This window comes from Plecotus auritus, assembly GCF_963455305.1.
Source record: "Plecotus auritus genome assembly, chromosome: 3".
NCBI lineage: Eukaryota > Metazoa > Chordata > Mammalia > Chiroptera > Vespertilionidae > Plecotus > Plecotus auritus.
This window is the reverse complement of record NC_137772.1, coordinates 118,427,303-118,442,925: the sequence shown is the minus strand read 5'-3', so window position 1 is coordinate 118,442,925 and position 15,623 is coordinate 118,427,303. Positions and strand designations below refer to the sequence as shown.

Here is a 15,623-nt window from a genome sequence, read left to right as displayed (position 1 = left end):
CAGGTATCGATCTTTTGTTTTTATTTTCAAATTATTACTGCTGTACAATGACCATATTTATGAGCCTGCCACCTAAAAAGCATGAAGCGTTAATTTGTGGAATGAACAAATGAGCGGTTTTTTTGTATTCCTGAAATATAACACGTACAATTTAAGTATATTTCCTTTAATTTATTCACAGGGTATGAGGTTTATTTGACATAATTGCTTGCACTTACAATTTAGTTATCATGAAGTAGGAATCCCCAACCCTGTGACAGACCAAGTGACACTCACTTAACAGCTGTAAACATACAAGTTGAGAGATTTTAGTACTTTGATTTCAGAGTTGACAGAGACGCAGAAGGATCATTTTCTGGGTGTTTAGGAGAAAGGAGAAACTGCCTCCTCTCGCCCTACTGAAGTCATTTTAAAATCTGTAATGTATCTCTTTGAGCAGTGGAGTCTAAGAGGAGGAAGTCATCCTGCAGAAGAGAATCCTTCTAAGTGCTGGGCCCGCTTTTCCCGGGTGGCCTGTTGCGATCTTGGTGAGCTTTAGTCACTAGCGACGTCTTTTCGGCCTGAGCACAGTCCGTCCCCCTGACTGGCAAGGTTGGCCCCTCAGCCACACACTCGGCAGCGGGGGCGGCGCCATCTCCGGCCACGGCCCCTCCTCGAGCCCCGGCCCAGTCCCGGCCCGCGGTCCCGGCAACGGCTCGGCGTGCCGATCCCAACAGCATCTCCGGGGACATGGGGGCACTGGTGAGTATGCGCCACCGGCGGTAGGCTTCCCATGCCCGGTTCGTCCCTGGGACCCGCACGCCGGACACCGAGGTGGAGCCACCGGGATCCCGCCCGGGCAAAGTCGGGATACGGGCCGCGCGCGCGGGCGGCGGGAGAGAGGTGGCGATGGCGTGGGGACCGCTGGCTCACAGGCACTCGCAACCCGCGGCGCAGCAGCCGGGCCGGCACACGCACACGCGCACGCCGCACGTGCCCCCTCTGCGGGCTCCGGGTCCGGCTCGAGGTCGGGCGCGAGGGGCGCCGGGGGCGCGGGGGGCGCGGGGCGGGGGCGGGGGCGGTACGGGGCGCGCGGGGCGCGGGGCAGGGACGCGGGGCGCGCGGGGGCCGGTGTGCTCGGCGCCCATCCTCGGGCGCGGACGCGGCTCTGAGCGGCCTGTCCCGCAGGTCCGGACGCTGGCCACCGGCGTGCTGCTGGCGTTGGTGCTGTCGCCGGGCCGGGCGGGCGCCCCGAGGAGCAGCCGGCGGCCGGCGCGGGGCTGCGCGGACCGGCCCGAGGAGCTCCTGGAGCAGCTCTACGGGCGGCTGGCGGCCGGCGTGCTCGGCGCCTTCCAGCACACGCTGCAGCTGGGCCCGCGTGAGCAGGCGCGCAATGCCAGCTGCCCGGGGGGCCGGCCCGACCGCCGTTTCCAGCCGCCCACCCCGCTCCGCAGCGTGTCGCCCTGGGCCTACAGGTGAGAGAGAGATAGAGGGAGCCGGCGAGGATGCGGGGTCGGGTAGGTGGGATGCGGGACGGGCGGGAGATTGGGGGAAGGGCAGCTGGAGTGAGAGGTAGGGTGGATGGGGTGGAAGGGCGAGGGCAGGGGAGATGGGGCGCATACGGCGGCGGGGAAAGTCAAATGGTAGGTGTCCCAGGACAGGTGGTGCGACTGGGTTGGGAGCAATTCAGTCCCACAAAGGCCCGTCACCTCCCTTGAAGAGAACCTGCTGCCCTGTACAGCTAGGCGCCACGTGATGTCTGGGTGGGAAGTATATAGGACATTGGTTCCATACATTATAATGGAGCGATGATGCCACTAACCTATTGCCTAATGAGTCATAGCTCTCATAATAGTCTTAAAGACACTCAGAAAATCTCTCAGGGCTTTAGCTTGGCTTCTCCGCACAGAAGCTGATCCCTTTGCATTTTTCTATGGCCAATGCTGACCTCTCCAGGCCCACAGATGCTTCCCAAAGTTGGCTGAGGGCCTGAGGGCCAGCAGGGGGAAGAGGATAACACACAACAGTAGCATAGTTTGCAAAGACCTCCTGTTGGGCACATCTTCCAGTACAATTGGATCTCAGTCCTATATGGAAATAAATTCTAATGTAAAAAGTAAAACCACAAAAACAGATAAAAACAGAGTTCAGTTGTATTTATAATCTTGGAGGAGAGAAGGCCTACTTTGTAGACCCCAAGTCATAAAAAACAAGGTTCATCAATTCACTTACATAAATATACCCCACTTATTCTTGGAAAATTTTAATTTAAAAAAGAAAAATACAAGGGCAAAGAGGGAGAAATACTTGCAGCCCATGTCACAAAGGGCTCCTTCCCTGAATAGCTCCTCCCAACCAGTAAAAGGAAGGCCTGGTGAAACGCTGAACAGGGCAGTAGACAGTCCCCAGAAAGGAGGTCAAATGACTCGGGCACTGGAAACATGAAGAGATGCTGGACTTTAGGCAAATGAGTGAAATGCATATTAAAACTGTACTGAGAAACTTTCTTTTTTTTTTTTGGCAACCATCAGGCTCTGTTGTCAAGGCTGCAGGAAAAGGTGTCTTGTGCAGTAGAGGGTGTGCATTGATGCAAAGTTTATGAAGGGCAGTTAAGTATTAACTATCAAATTTTGAAGTCACATGCTCTTCAACCCAGCAGTTCCACTTGGAATTCTACACTTGTCCATGTTAAAAGTGGTGTTTACTGTGGTAATAGCAAGGGATTAGAGCCATCTAAATGTCCACCAATAGGCAACTAGTTTGATTAATGCTCTAAAAGCAGCTATAGAGAGGAAGGGGGCTGGTCTAAAAGTGTCTCAGTGGAGAATCTATCATCAGCATAAGAGAAGCAGGCAAGGCGCACAGTGTAAGCAGCCCTCTGCCTGTGGCAGTAAAGAGAGAAGCAGTTACATAACAGACATATGTTAAGTGCTATTTTAAACCATACACACACACACTTTGGGGCATCTTTGGAATCTGGTTATCATGATGCCTCTCAAGAGGGGATGGGGTGGGAAGGAGACTTACTGAATACAAGACTTTCACTTATGTATTGTCTGTATTTCCTGCCTTGTGCGTCCATTCCTTATTTTAAAAACATCTTAATTTTTAAATAGAGGCTAGAAAGGGAAGTTCAGCAACCATGAGGACACAGCAGACACTAAAGAAACGAAGCTCCGCAGGTAACAATGGCCCTTGATTTCCTGAGAGCACAGGAGTGAAGGGCAACTCGATAGCTTTCCCAGAGGTCCTTGCAACCCCAGAGCTGGGCTGACCACCGATGAGGAACTCGGCTTGGAGAGCATAAAGATTTGGGCCAGGATCAGACAGTAAATGGACTTTGTTATTCTATCAGAGGATATCCCATGCTGCTGACCATTGTATTATTAGAAAATCAACATTCAACCTCCAGAATATAAAAATATTTTCTCATTTACTTTGTGGCATCATGTTTGTTTCTCTTGAGCTCTAAAAACAAAAATTCCAAAAATGGAATCAATAAGTTTTTTTTAAGCCAAATTGACATAGTCCGAAATATATTGTAAGAACAGTGAGGTTTATGAAGGTTGAAAGATACACTCACTTGTGTGGAAACCCCAAATATAAACACTTCCCAGTACTCTGAATAGTTTTTATTGTTTATATTTTTAAGTTCTGGGTAGTAATCTAAAGATAGCTTAACTCTAGGAAATGAATAGTTCACCACCATTTATTTTCAGGCTTTGTTACTTTCTCACATAGCCCTTTTCCTGCAGGGAATGTAAGAGGCTACACCCAAATTTATTTTGTAGTAAACAGTCCCATGGAGAGCAGTAACAGAAAAGGAATAAAAGGGAAGAAACAGGATCAGGAGTGAGAGAGAGAGGAGGGAGGACAGGGAATGGGAAGTCTTAAAAATAGAGGTGGCGAACCTCCAAAGAGTGTGCAGGGGCAGGGAGCTCTCGGCTGGGCCAATCCTCCCCAAGCAGCCAGGGAGTATTTAGCAGGGGCCACCTGTGGACCATTGGACAGCCCAGGTGCTGGGTGGGCCATTAATAAACATCAGTGAAGCTGATGTCTTTCTATGGAAAATCTGTGATGACCCATGTCCCATGTGGTTCAGGGTTCGGGCTCTGGTGAAGGGCCGTGCGCAAATGACAGAGATGAGACAAGAAATAATACTTTGGAAATTGGGGGGCCAGGCGGGAGCCCAATTCAAGAGGTAGGACTCCACTTGTGCTCAGGCCTTGCCATCCTTTTATTCAGTTTGGGATACACCTACAGCCCTTAGGCAGGCAATTCCAGTAACAGACAATCTTATCAGTAAGGATTTACATGACTATCTGGTCAGGAAATTACTTCAGCTACCATTGTCTCGACTAAACCGTTGGTTCATAGCTCTGACCTTTGCCAGGGCTCAAGGTTCACCAGCGTTCCAGGCTCCTTGTCCACACCTCTCTGCTAGTGAAGACAATGGGCAGCTTCCAACAAAAATTGAACTTGGCACCACTCTCTGTTCTCAGAACTTTGGGCAGGTGACTTGGTGGAGCTTATATGGGTTGGACGAGGTCACCGCCTGGGCCAGGCCAGTGATGTCTACTCATTGGGATCGACCCTCACAGTCTGAGGTCCGCTAAGTCCATCATCAGATATTTAGCAATACTGTATCGGAGAAAGGTTTTCATCAGGACAGGTTGAAATAAAAGGATATTTTTGCCTCAACCTCCTCTAACCCAAACATTCGGTTTCTCCAGGGCATCTGTCACTTCCCATCCATCTAATACCGTGTTTCCCCGAAAATAAGACAGTGTCTTATATTAATTTTTGCCCCCAAAGACACGCTAGGTCTTATTTTCAGGGGATGTCTTATTTTTCCATGAAGAAGAATATGGTACACATTTATTGTTAAATGAAAATAAAGGAAATTTATTACTTGTATACGGTACAGTAGTACGGTAGTTCTCAGCACAAACCAGACAAACTGTGAATCCTACAGTATCAAGAATTTACTCATTTATTCAATGACAATCATGTCATCATCTTCTGGAACATCATCATAACAATCCAATTCCTGAATTTCCTGGTGAATTTCTTGTGACTCCATTTCTTTCAGCATCAGTGGACCAAATCTCTCATGTTTAGCAATAGCACTGTCTTTAAATGAGTACTTCTTGTCAAGGTAGCCTGCTCGCAGTGCATTTGCAATGCAACTGTCAGTGATTTTCTCCCATGAATTCTTCACCCAAGTCACAACTTCTTGCAGTTTAGGTTTCACAATGTTTCCACGCTGATTTCTCTGCATTCTATTTTCAGTGTAGTCATTAATTTCCATGCGCAAATTGTCTTTGAATGGCTTGTTTATTGCAATATCAAGAGTCTGGAGATAGGCCGTCATTCCTGCGGGAATCATTATCTGATCTATTTTTCTTTCGTGAAGATATGTCCTCATGTCTTTAGCGTGGTGAGTGCTGGCTGCATCCCAGACTAGCAGACCTCTTTGGCTCCCTCGCATAACAAGCGGCAGCATTAAATCGACCCACTTCCTTATAACTGTTTGTGTGGCCCAGGCTTTTTCAGTTTCAAGAATAAAAACACCCAAAACACGTTCAATCTTTTCCTTCTTGCCCCTAGAAATGATTAAAGGTGGGATTTTAGTGCCATCCAGACGAATTGCCAAAATACAGGAAACACGTGCACTTTCATAAGCAGTGGAGGGAATGACGCTAAAGGAGGCACCCCGCTGTTCAATTGTTGTTTGAGATGATGGGCCCATAAACACTGCAGTTTCATCCATAGCAATCATGTTGGAAAGATTGTATTTAGAGAAGTCAGCATCATCAATAAAGGACTTGAATGCAAGTGCTCGCTTAATAACTTGAGTATCTTCCAACCTAAACAATGTTGTAGATCTTCTTAAAGACAGTTCACTTCGCTGAAGGAAATTATCCAGCCAGTGTTGTGATGCTTTGAAGTCTTTGGGGGCTATGTCAAACTGTGGTGCCATTGCAAGGGCAAATTCTTGAATCTGAGCCCTATTCACAACCAAAGCCTTTGCTCTCCTGTCAACAACCCATTCACAGATCAGGTCTTCCAGCTCGGAAAATAATGGTTGCCAACCTGATCCACACTTGCGCTTTTTAGCATTTCCCTTGTCCACTTGTTCAATGAGGTTACCATACTCTGCTCGCCATTTTCGGACCAATCGGATACTCAACATCTTCTCTTTGCAGAAAGCAGTAAGGTTTTGGCCCCAAGAGTCTTCCATGATTCCTTTCTTGTACTCCATGGAGTAGCTTTTTCTTTTTGCGCTCATTTCTAGGGGTTAAAGAAAAAGGAATTGGGGTATCAAGGTGGGGGGAGGGGGATCACTCAAAATGACACAGGGGGGATCAGAGGGGGGAATCAAAATGGCACAGGAGAATCAGAGGGGGGATTACCATTTTAGTAACCCCTTTTGATCCTCCTGTGTCATTTTGATTGTCCCCTCTGATCCTCCTGTGTCATTTTGATTGTCCCCTCTGATCCTCCTGTGTCATTTTAAGTGATCCCCCTCCCCCACCCCTGTGCCACTGAACACCTTCACCAGACATCCCCCCTACCCCTTTATCAGACATTTACCCCCTGGGGCCTGCCTGGGGACTGTCACTGGGCTTGCTGGGGCCTGGATCTGGGCTGGAGCAGGGTCTGCCACTGACTGAGTACCTTCAGTCATCATGAAGGCGGCCGCGAGCATCAGGTAGTGTCACCAGAGACAGACCAGCACTCACCACCTTCGCCGCGTCCCGTCCGCTCTAATCCTCCTGTTCTTCTACACGGATCTGCGAAAGTCTCCTCCTCTCTCCCGCCCCGCACTCACCGCTCACTCCGAGCTCCGCTCCGCCTCCACGCAGCAGTGACGTCAGGACTCCGCGTAACGTCACTGGTTGCTAGACGCCGGTCGGGGCGGCCCTAGTGACCAGTTTACGGTAAATTAATTTTCATTCTGAGACAGAGCCTGTGGGCCTTATTTTCGGGGGATGCCTTATATTTCACTCAGAAGGAAACCTGTAAGTAGGTCTTATTTTCGGAGGATGTCTTATTTTCGGGAAAACACGGTAGTAACTAAGCGGGGCTGGGTGCCCAGAACATAGACCCTGTTGCCTTTCTCCTGCAGCACACCAGTTTTTCTTCATCCTATTTTGTAATTGTAAAAGGACTATAATATTAACTAGAGAAAGTTGGAGAAGTTGGGAGCATAATGTTAGAAAAAGTTGTCCCCACTGCGGTGATCATATCTCTTAATATTCCCATTTATCTCTCTTCCAAATGTACCCTCCCCCTGTGTGCACTTTCTCATTTGTCTCCAGCCCTAAGAACAAAGATTTCCAGGGTCGGGCCCTGTGTGGTCTGACCCCAGGAAGGTGGGAAGGTGGCTGTGCTTGCCCAGCTGTAACCTGCAGGCAGACTCACCCCTGTGGTGTCTGTCTCTCAGAAGTGACACATGGAGATTACATTAATGAGGACAAAGGCAAAGCCATCTCCCCAAAGCTCTTCTGGAACTTGCTGAAGAGTCTAGACTTATGTGTTATATTAATTCTTCCTCATAACCAAGTGTGACACAGCTGGTTCATTGCAGATTAAGGTGGGCTTCTCCTCTTTGCCCCAGGGATGGACACATCAAAGACAGCTCCGCAAACGTGGTGTGGGCCTGAGCTGTTCTTTCTTTGAAGAGAGTGTCCCAGCTGCACGAATGGGTGGCATCTGCCATGACAAAGGGACACAACCCCAGGAGAAATTCTGGCTCTGGTCACATTGCTCTTCTCTCGTCCCTTCTATAAAGCATTTTTTCTGAGTTACTTTCCAAATACTTTTACAAGCCATAGTGTCTTTCCTGGTCCCTGACCTTCCAGGCGGGCAGGTTTTACATGGTATCTGCAGGTTTCCTACTTCTAGCTTTACCACTGGCCAGGCATCTAGCTAATTGCAGAGCAGTTGTTCAGGGCAATATGGCTGGTGGAAGACTCTGGACATGCCCCTTCCCTGTTGGTACCTCAGGTTCCTCCCAGTATAGGGAGAGGGCAGGCAAGCGGGGCCCTTCCCCCCTGACACCCTAGAGCTGCTAAGAAGGCCCTGCCTCATGGCTCATCCTAAGGACTGACCTTGATGCCAAGTTTAGGATCAGACCAAAGTCAACCTCAGGCCCCACTCCGGGTTAGGGCTGATGCCTAGCTGTCCTTGGCCCACAGAGGGCCAAGTGGAGCTCGCTGGGACCTGGCTGCAGGCGTCTATGCCTGCCACTCTCCAGGCAGATTTGTTCCATGTCCTCATTCATGAGAAATGCACAACTGATGTTTTCTTGTGGGGCCAGGAGAGCATTTTCCAGAGCTCCTGGCAGCATGTGCTGAGATCTGTGACTCGGGCTCAGTGAGTGGAGAGGGGGAGCTGCCAGCACATTGGGCACCACTGCCCGGCACAGGAAAAGTGTTTTGGTCTTCATGTCCCCAGTTACTTCCTGGCCAGCAAGCCTCCCGACACCAGCTTGTACTCTGGGCCCCGCTGCGAGCCACTGCCAAGAGGAAAAGGGAGTCTGGAGGGTTCATACAAACTCCTGCCCTAGTGACTCTCTCTCAAACCTGGGGACCAAATAACCTACTAGGCTGCATGCTGGGATGATCTGGGGGCTTAAAACCTTGAGCCCTGGTTTAAACGCCCACTTGTGTGCCTCAGTGAAGGACAACTGACACCTCCACACCATGTCCTCTGCAATGCCAAGTGTTTGTTGGGTTGGCAGTGACTCTTCAGCATATGGGGTCCAGGGCCAGTAGGATCATGAATTCGGACATATTTGGGAAAATGCAATCACCCCACAGTTTCCTGTGAGCGGAGTCAGTGTGTGTATGGGGCCAAGTCCCTTGTAGAGAAACCGCCCAATTTCACTGCTGACTGTGTGACTGTCGGTGGTCCTCAATTTGTGAGCAGACGGTGGGGGAAATGTGAGGATATGTGTTTGTCACTGAGCTGCTCACGGCTCTGATGCAGGGGTCTGAAAACCACATTTTGGAAATCTTGTGATTTTTTATTGCCCACATCCCAGGCAAAGACAGGCATTTTTCAGAGGAATCTTAGCTGTTGGAAGGGAAGTTGCTTCTCCCTGCACCTGCCAGGGGTCAGATGTCTTTTATTACTATAACCCCATGATGTATTGGTACCTTGTAAGTGAGCCCCTCCTTATCCTTTTTCACTGTGGTCTTGACTCTTCTTGCCCTTTTCTCTATATAAATTTTAGGATCAGCTTTCCAGGTTCTGAGACATCTATTGGATTTGGGTTAGAGTTGCACTAACTTTCTAGATTAATTTGGGGATTCCCCAGTATCTTGGAGACTCAGTGGATTGCAAGAGTCTTTTCTAAGCAGAAGATACAAAGTCAGACTATCAATTCTGCCGTCAAGAAGTGGGGGAGTAGCCTGGTTATCCCCTTCACTTTGCAGAGATTAGCAGGGGCAGTGATTTGCCCAATGCCGCTGGTTGGTAACTAAATTTGAACAGAATTTCATGGAAGTCTGTTGGGTTGAATTCACTTAAGAAGCAGGACTGCTAAGGTGGTTTTGTTCTACTTTACACGGTTCGATACTTGTGGGTTTCCAGTCGGAGCCCAAGAAGGCATAGCCCTGCTTTGTTCCTGGGTTTGGGTCTTGGGTTGCCGTAGACTGGGCCTCTGCTGCTTGGAGATTAAAATAATGTTACGTTTGGGGAAATGGGAGGTTGAGCCAGGTCTGTGAATCTCTGGCAGTAAATTCCTAGCTCTTGATATTGGGCCTCAGCTGGGGCACACAGGAGCTGCCACTGGGTCTGCTGGGTGCCCTCATTGTTTCCTACTGGCAGTGCTCCATAGACTATTCCTAATTTTTCCTACCGAGTTCAGGGTCCCTGAGGGCAGTTGCTCTTTTTCTTATCTGCTGTCACTCACATTCCTGCCCTGGCTGAGTTCCCATCACCTCCACTTGTTCCAGAAGGGCAACCCTTTGCTCTTGGATGAAGCAGGCCAGCTGTCCCTCCAGCCAACTGCCACACGTGGCCCCCGGAGCACTTCTGGGATCCAGTCAGAAGGGGAAATTTGATGTGTTTCAAATGTGTGTCTATGCCAAGCTTGTGTGGAACAGCACGCAGAACATGTGAAGACAAAAGAATTATTGTGCCCTAGCTGGTTTGATTCAGCGTTGGCCTGCGGACTAAAGGGTCCCAGGTTCGACTCCCGTCAAGGGCACATGCCTGGGTTGCGAGCTCGATCCCCAGTGGGGGGCGTGCAGGAGGCATCCGATCAGTGATTCTCTCTCATCATTGATGTTTCTATCTCTCCCTCCCTCTCCCTTCTCTAAAATCAAGAAAATATATATATAAAGAATTATTTCTTACGAGGAGGCGACAGCCACACAGGTCTCTCGGTCCTACGGCCATGCTTAGCCCTGTTGGAGTATCTTCATGTTTCATTTTCATGGCAGCTTTCTTCATACAAAAAGCACTCTAGCTGATAGTTTTCCCAGAATATCACGGCTGGAGGTTGGGCTGATGGGCTTTAGCGCTGTGTTTGTCACCTGGCTGCCTGAGGCTTCTACACCTTCTTGCCTGGTCTCTTCTCTACCCCAGACCCGTGTCCAATAGACTGCATCTGTCTGTTTTCTGTGGGAACCGGTGGCATGGGTACCCACAGCACGGGGTGTAGGGGTGATGTGTGCATTGTATTCCTGCCCTGATAGCACACTTCTAAGAGAACCTCCTGGTCATAAAACCACAATTTGAAAACCTTCGCACCTTATGCCTTCTTATTATGTCCCCCATTTCAGACAGAGGGGGAGGCGGGTGTCTGTTTGTCACAATGTCTTAGCCCAGAGGTGTCAATGTAATGGTGGAAATTTCACTCCCGGGGGAGCAATTGATGGAGGTGAGGTGTATATTTTTAGTCAGATGAGCCTTCTGACCATGGCAGCACCCAAGCCACTGTGGTTCTATTGATAAAAGTAATGGGTGACACATGGCTTGGCACCTGCACATGCAATGCACAAAAGAATCCCACCTGTTTAAGAACAGATGAGGAAACAGTCTGAAGAAGCTGTGCCTGACCTTCTTACCTTCCCTCCCAGTTTGTCCTGTAATTGAGTCTATATCACTGTCAGAATGATCATGTCTTTATCCCTTCTGTGGCCTCCCATAGTCTTCAAGGTAATATCCAGACTTTTCTCTGGTCTTCAAGGCCCCATACACTTCTCACAGTTCTCACTAAATTGCCACCCAACCATGTACACACACGCACACGTCACTCCAGCTACAGTGACCACTGGCAGCCCCCCCCCCCATGATCTTCTGCTTTTCCTGGCTCCTTTGCTGAGCCTTTCCTCACCCCTTCTTTGCCAAGGTCAGCCCTCCTTGGCCTCCCGCTTCACCTCACACCTCCTTGGGCGTGGCAGTGGGCCATCCCCCTGTGTATACAGTGGTCTGTGGCGCATGTGGTGAGGATTGTCCTGACCACTGGCGGTGCACTCGTGAAGAGGCCATGCTCTCATGCCCACCTCGGGAGCCTGACAAGTCTGCTGAGTAATGACCACTACTGCCCACTATGTGACAAATTCAGGGGCACTTTGTGACTAGCATCTAGCACTGTGTGTGTCTGTGTACACACTCAGGTGTTTGGTATGTATGTCTAAAAGATAAGTACCCTTGGTCAAACAAAACCACACAATACCATGATCACACTTAAAAGTTAATATTTCCTTAATATCTTCAAATGCCCAGTCGGGTTCAAATATCCCTGATTGTCTCATAAGTGTTGTTTTGTTTTTTAACACTTTAAAATATTTTTCTCTTTATCTTTTCTGCTTTATTATTTAACTCATTTTTAAATAATTTCAAACTAATGAAAAAATGTGAATTTGTGAGGGGGACGGGCAGTAAGAGATCAACCAAAGGACTTGTATGCATGAATATGAGCATAACCAATGGACACAGACATAGGGAGGTTAGGGCCTGTGCTGGGGGGCGGGATCAGGCTGGCAGAGATCAATGGGGAAAAATGAGACATATGTAATACTTTCAATAATAAAGAATTAATAAAAAAAAAAAGTGAGCCATAGTGGGCTTAGCTCAGTGGAAAGAGCATTGGCCCGAGGACTGAAGGGTCCTGGGTTCGATTCTGGTCAAGGGCACACGCCCATGTTGCAAGCTCCATCCCCAGTGGGGGGTGTGCAGGAGGCAGCCAGTCAATGATTCTCTCTCATCATTGATGCTTCTGTCTCTCCCTCTCCCTTCCTCTCTGAAATCAATAAAAATATTTTCTTAAGTGAATTTAGTACAAGGAAGTCCCGGTACCACTTAACCAGATTGCCCAAAGGTCAGCATCACAACTAAGCAGCATTCTGAAGGTTAGGAAATGGGCTGGCACAAGGGTGTCACCTACTCTGTGGCCCTTACTCAGTGTCCCAATAAGTCCCCTTTTCTGCTCCAACTCCAGCCCAGGCTTCTGGTGCTCAGAGCTCTTTAGCTGCCTTCAGTCTGTGACAGTTCCTCAGTTCTGTATCCTCCATGGCTGTGACACTTTTAAGAGTACTGGTCAGTCATTTTGTGGGGTGTCCCTCAGTTTGGGTTTGATATGGTTTTTAAGCAACATATAATTTCTCATCCAAACAGAGACACTTAGGAATACAGGGGTCTCACTTCATAACTGCCCAGTAGGTGTAAGTGGTGCTCTGGTAGTTCTGTCACTGCTGGATGCTCTCTTTTTTTCTTTTTTACTGAGATATAATTGACATACGACATTGTTAGTTTTGGGAAAATAATGTAATGCTTTGATATATGTATATATTGGGAAATGGTCACTCACTACAGTAAGTCTAGTTAACATCCGTCACCTCACATAGCTATAATTTTTTTCTTGTGATGAGATTTACTCTCAGCAACTTTCAAAGACACAATACGATATTGTTAACTGTAGTCACCATGCTGTACATTATATCCCAGGACTTACTTATTTTATAACTGTAAGTTTGTATCTATTGACCCCCTTCACTCATTTCATCCTCATACCCCTCCCTCTGGCAACCACTAAACTGTTCTCTGTATCTGTATCAGGTTTTTTCTTTTTATATTCCACATATATAGTAAGTGAGATCATATGGTATTTATCTTTCTCTGATTGGCTTATTTCACTTAGCATAATAATCTCCAGGTCCATCCATGTTGTTGCAAATGGCAAGATTCCTTTCTTTTTTATGTATGAGTAGTATTCCATTCCATACATGTATCCCATCTTCTTTATCCAATCATTTATTGATGGCTACTTGGGTTGCTTCCATGTCTTGGCTATTGTAAATAATGCTGCAGTCAGCGTAGGGGTGCACTTACTTTTCAAATTAGAGTTTTTGTTTCCTTTGAAAATATACCCAGAAGAGAGATTGTTGGGTCACCTGGTAGTTCCATTTTTAATTTTGTGAGGAACTTCCGTACTGTTTTCCACAGTGGCTGCACCATTTTACAATCCCATCCAAAGTGCACTAGGGTTCCCTTTTCTCCACATCCTCGACAGCACCTGTTGTTTGTTGGCTTTTTGATGATAGCTATTCTGAGAGGTGTGAGGTGATATCTTTGTAGTTTTGATTTGCATTTCTCTGATGATTAGTGATGTTGATCATCTGTATTTCTTTTCTGGAAAAATACCTATTCTTTTTTTAAATTGCATTGCTTGTGTTCTCTCTTTTTCTTTTTTTCTGATTGTGTTGTATGAGTTCTTTATATATTTTGGATATCAATCACTTATCAGATATATGATTGACAGATATCTCTCCCATTCAATAGGCTACCTTTTATTTTGTTGATGATTTTCCAACACTCTTTAATAGGCTGGCCTCCCTCCCTCTTTTTTCCCCATTGGAATGAAATGTCTGCTGAGTTTCCTGCATTCTACATGTTGTTGGTCATATCATCATAGTGCTTTTGAGTGTGTTCTCCATACCTATATTAATAGTAAATTGGCTAAATCAGATATCAGTTGGATTTCAGTCTTTATTGTTGAAAGTATTATACATGTTCCTTCCCCCCATTGACCTCTTCTAGCCTGCACCCTACCCTAGGCCATCACCACCCTATTGTCTGTGTCCATGGGTTATGCATATATGCATATAGGTTCTTAGGTTGATCTCTTCACACTCCCTCTCCCCCAACTTCCCTCTGAGATTTGACAGTCTGTTACATGCTTCTGTGTCTCTGGATCTATTTTGTTCATCAGTTTATTTTGTTCATTAGATTCTACATATGAGTGAGATCATGTGGTATTTATCTTTCACTGACTGGCTTATTTTGCTTAGCATAATGCTCTCCAGGTCCTTCCATGCTGTTGCAAATGGTAAGAGTTCTTTCTTTTTTATAGCTGAGTAGTATTCCATTGTGTAGATGTACCACAACTTTTTTTTTTAATATATTTTATTGATTTTTTTTTTTACAGAGAGGAAGGAAGAGGGATAGATAGTCAGAAACATCGATGAGAGAGAAACATCGATCAGCTGCCTCTTGCACACCTCCTACTGGGGATGTGCCCGCAACCAAGTTACATGCCCTTGACCGGAATCGAACCTGAGACCTTTCAGTCCGCAGGCTGACGCTCTATCCACAGAGCCAAACCGGTTTTGGCTGTACCACAACTTTTTTATCCACTCATCTGCTGATGGGCCCTTGGGCTGTTTCCAAATCTTAGCTATTGTAAATTATGCTGCTATGAACATAGGGGTGCAAATATCCTTTCTGATTGGTGTTTCTGTTTTCTTGGGATATATTCCTAGAAGTGGGATGACTGGGTCAAAGGGGAGTTCCAGTTTTAACTGTTTGAGGACACGCCATATTGTTTTTTACAGTGGCTGAACCAGTCTGCATTCCCACCAGCAGTGCAGGAGGGTTCCTTTTTCTCCACATCCTCACCAGCACTTGTCATTTGTTGATTTGTTGATGATAGCCATTCTGACAGGTGTGAGATGGTATCGCATTGTTGTTTTGATTTGCATCTCTCTGATGATCAGTGACTTTGAGCATTTTTCATGTATCTTGGCCTTCTGTATGTCCACTTTAGAGAAGTGTCTATTTAGGTACTTTGCCCATTTTTAATTGGATTGTTTGTCTTCCTTCTGTTAAGTGGTATGAGTTCCCTATATATTTTGGAAATTAATCCCCCATTGGATGTGTGATTGGCAAATATGGTTTCTTTATTGCTCTGCAGAAGCTTTTTATTTTGATGCAGCCTCACTTATTTACTCATTAGTTTCCTTTGCCCTAGGAGATGTATCTGTAAACATATTGCTACAAGAGATATCTGAGATTTTGCTGCCTATGTTTTCTCTTAAGATTTTTATAGTTCCTTTGTTCATATATGGTGTAAGTTGGTGGTATAGTTTCATTTTTATTTGCATGTATCCATCCAATTTTCCCAACACCATTTATTTATTTATTTTTTAATTTTAATAAATCTTTATTCAGATTATTACAATTGTTTCTCCTTTTTCCCCCCATAGCTCCCCTCCACCCAGTTCCCACCCCACCTTCTGCCCTTACCTCCCCCCCACTGTCCTCATCCATAGGTGTATGATTTTTGTCCAGTCTCTTCATGAACCCACCATACCCCTTTCCCCCTGAGAATTATCAGTGCACTCCCT

At 46.8% G+C, this 15,623-nt stretch overlaps 1 protein-coding gene across 6 annotated transcripts in view; it reads left to right on the top strand.

Annotated features, from left to right (window-relative positions):
- The first annotated feature begins 292 nt into the window (after nucleotides 1-292).
- IL17D (interleukin 17D) overlaps nucleotides 293-15,623 on the top strand; it is a 33,889-nt gene continuing 18,558 nt past the window's right edge. For 3 of the 6 annotated variants that reach the window (XR_013960239.1, XR_013960240.1, XM_080662115.1), the window contains exon 1: nucleotides 293-1,454. Coding sequence is in view for 3 of the 6 variants with exons in the window: in XM_080662115.1 (XP_080518241.1) it covers nucleotides 889-1,454 (566 nt within the window). In the remaining 3 variants the exon portion in view is untranslated. The remainder of the gene's footprint in view (nucleotides 1,455-15,623) is intronic. The other 3 variants (XM_080662114.1, XM_080662116.1, XR_013960241.1) reach the window with 3 other exon arrangements.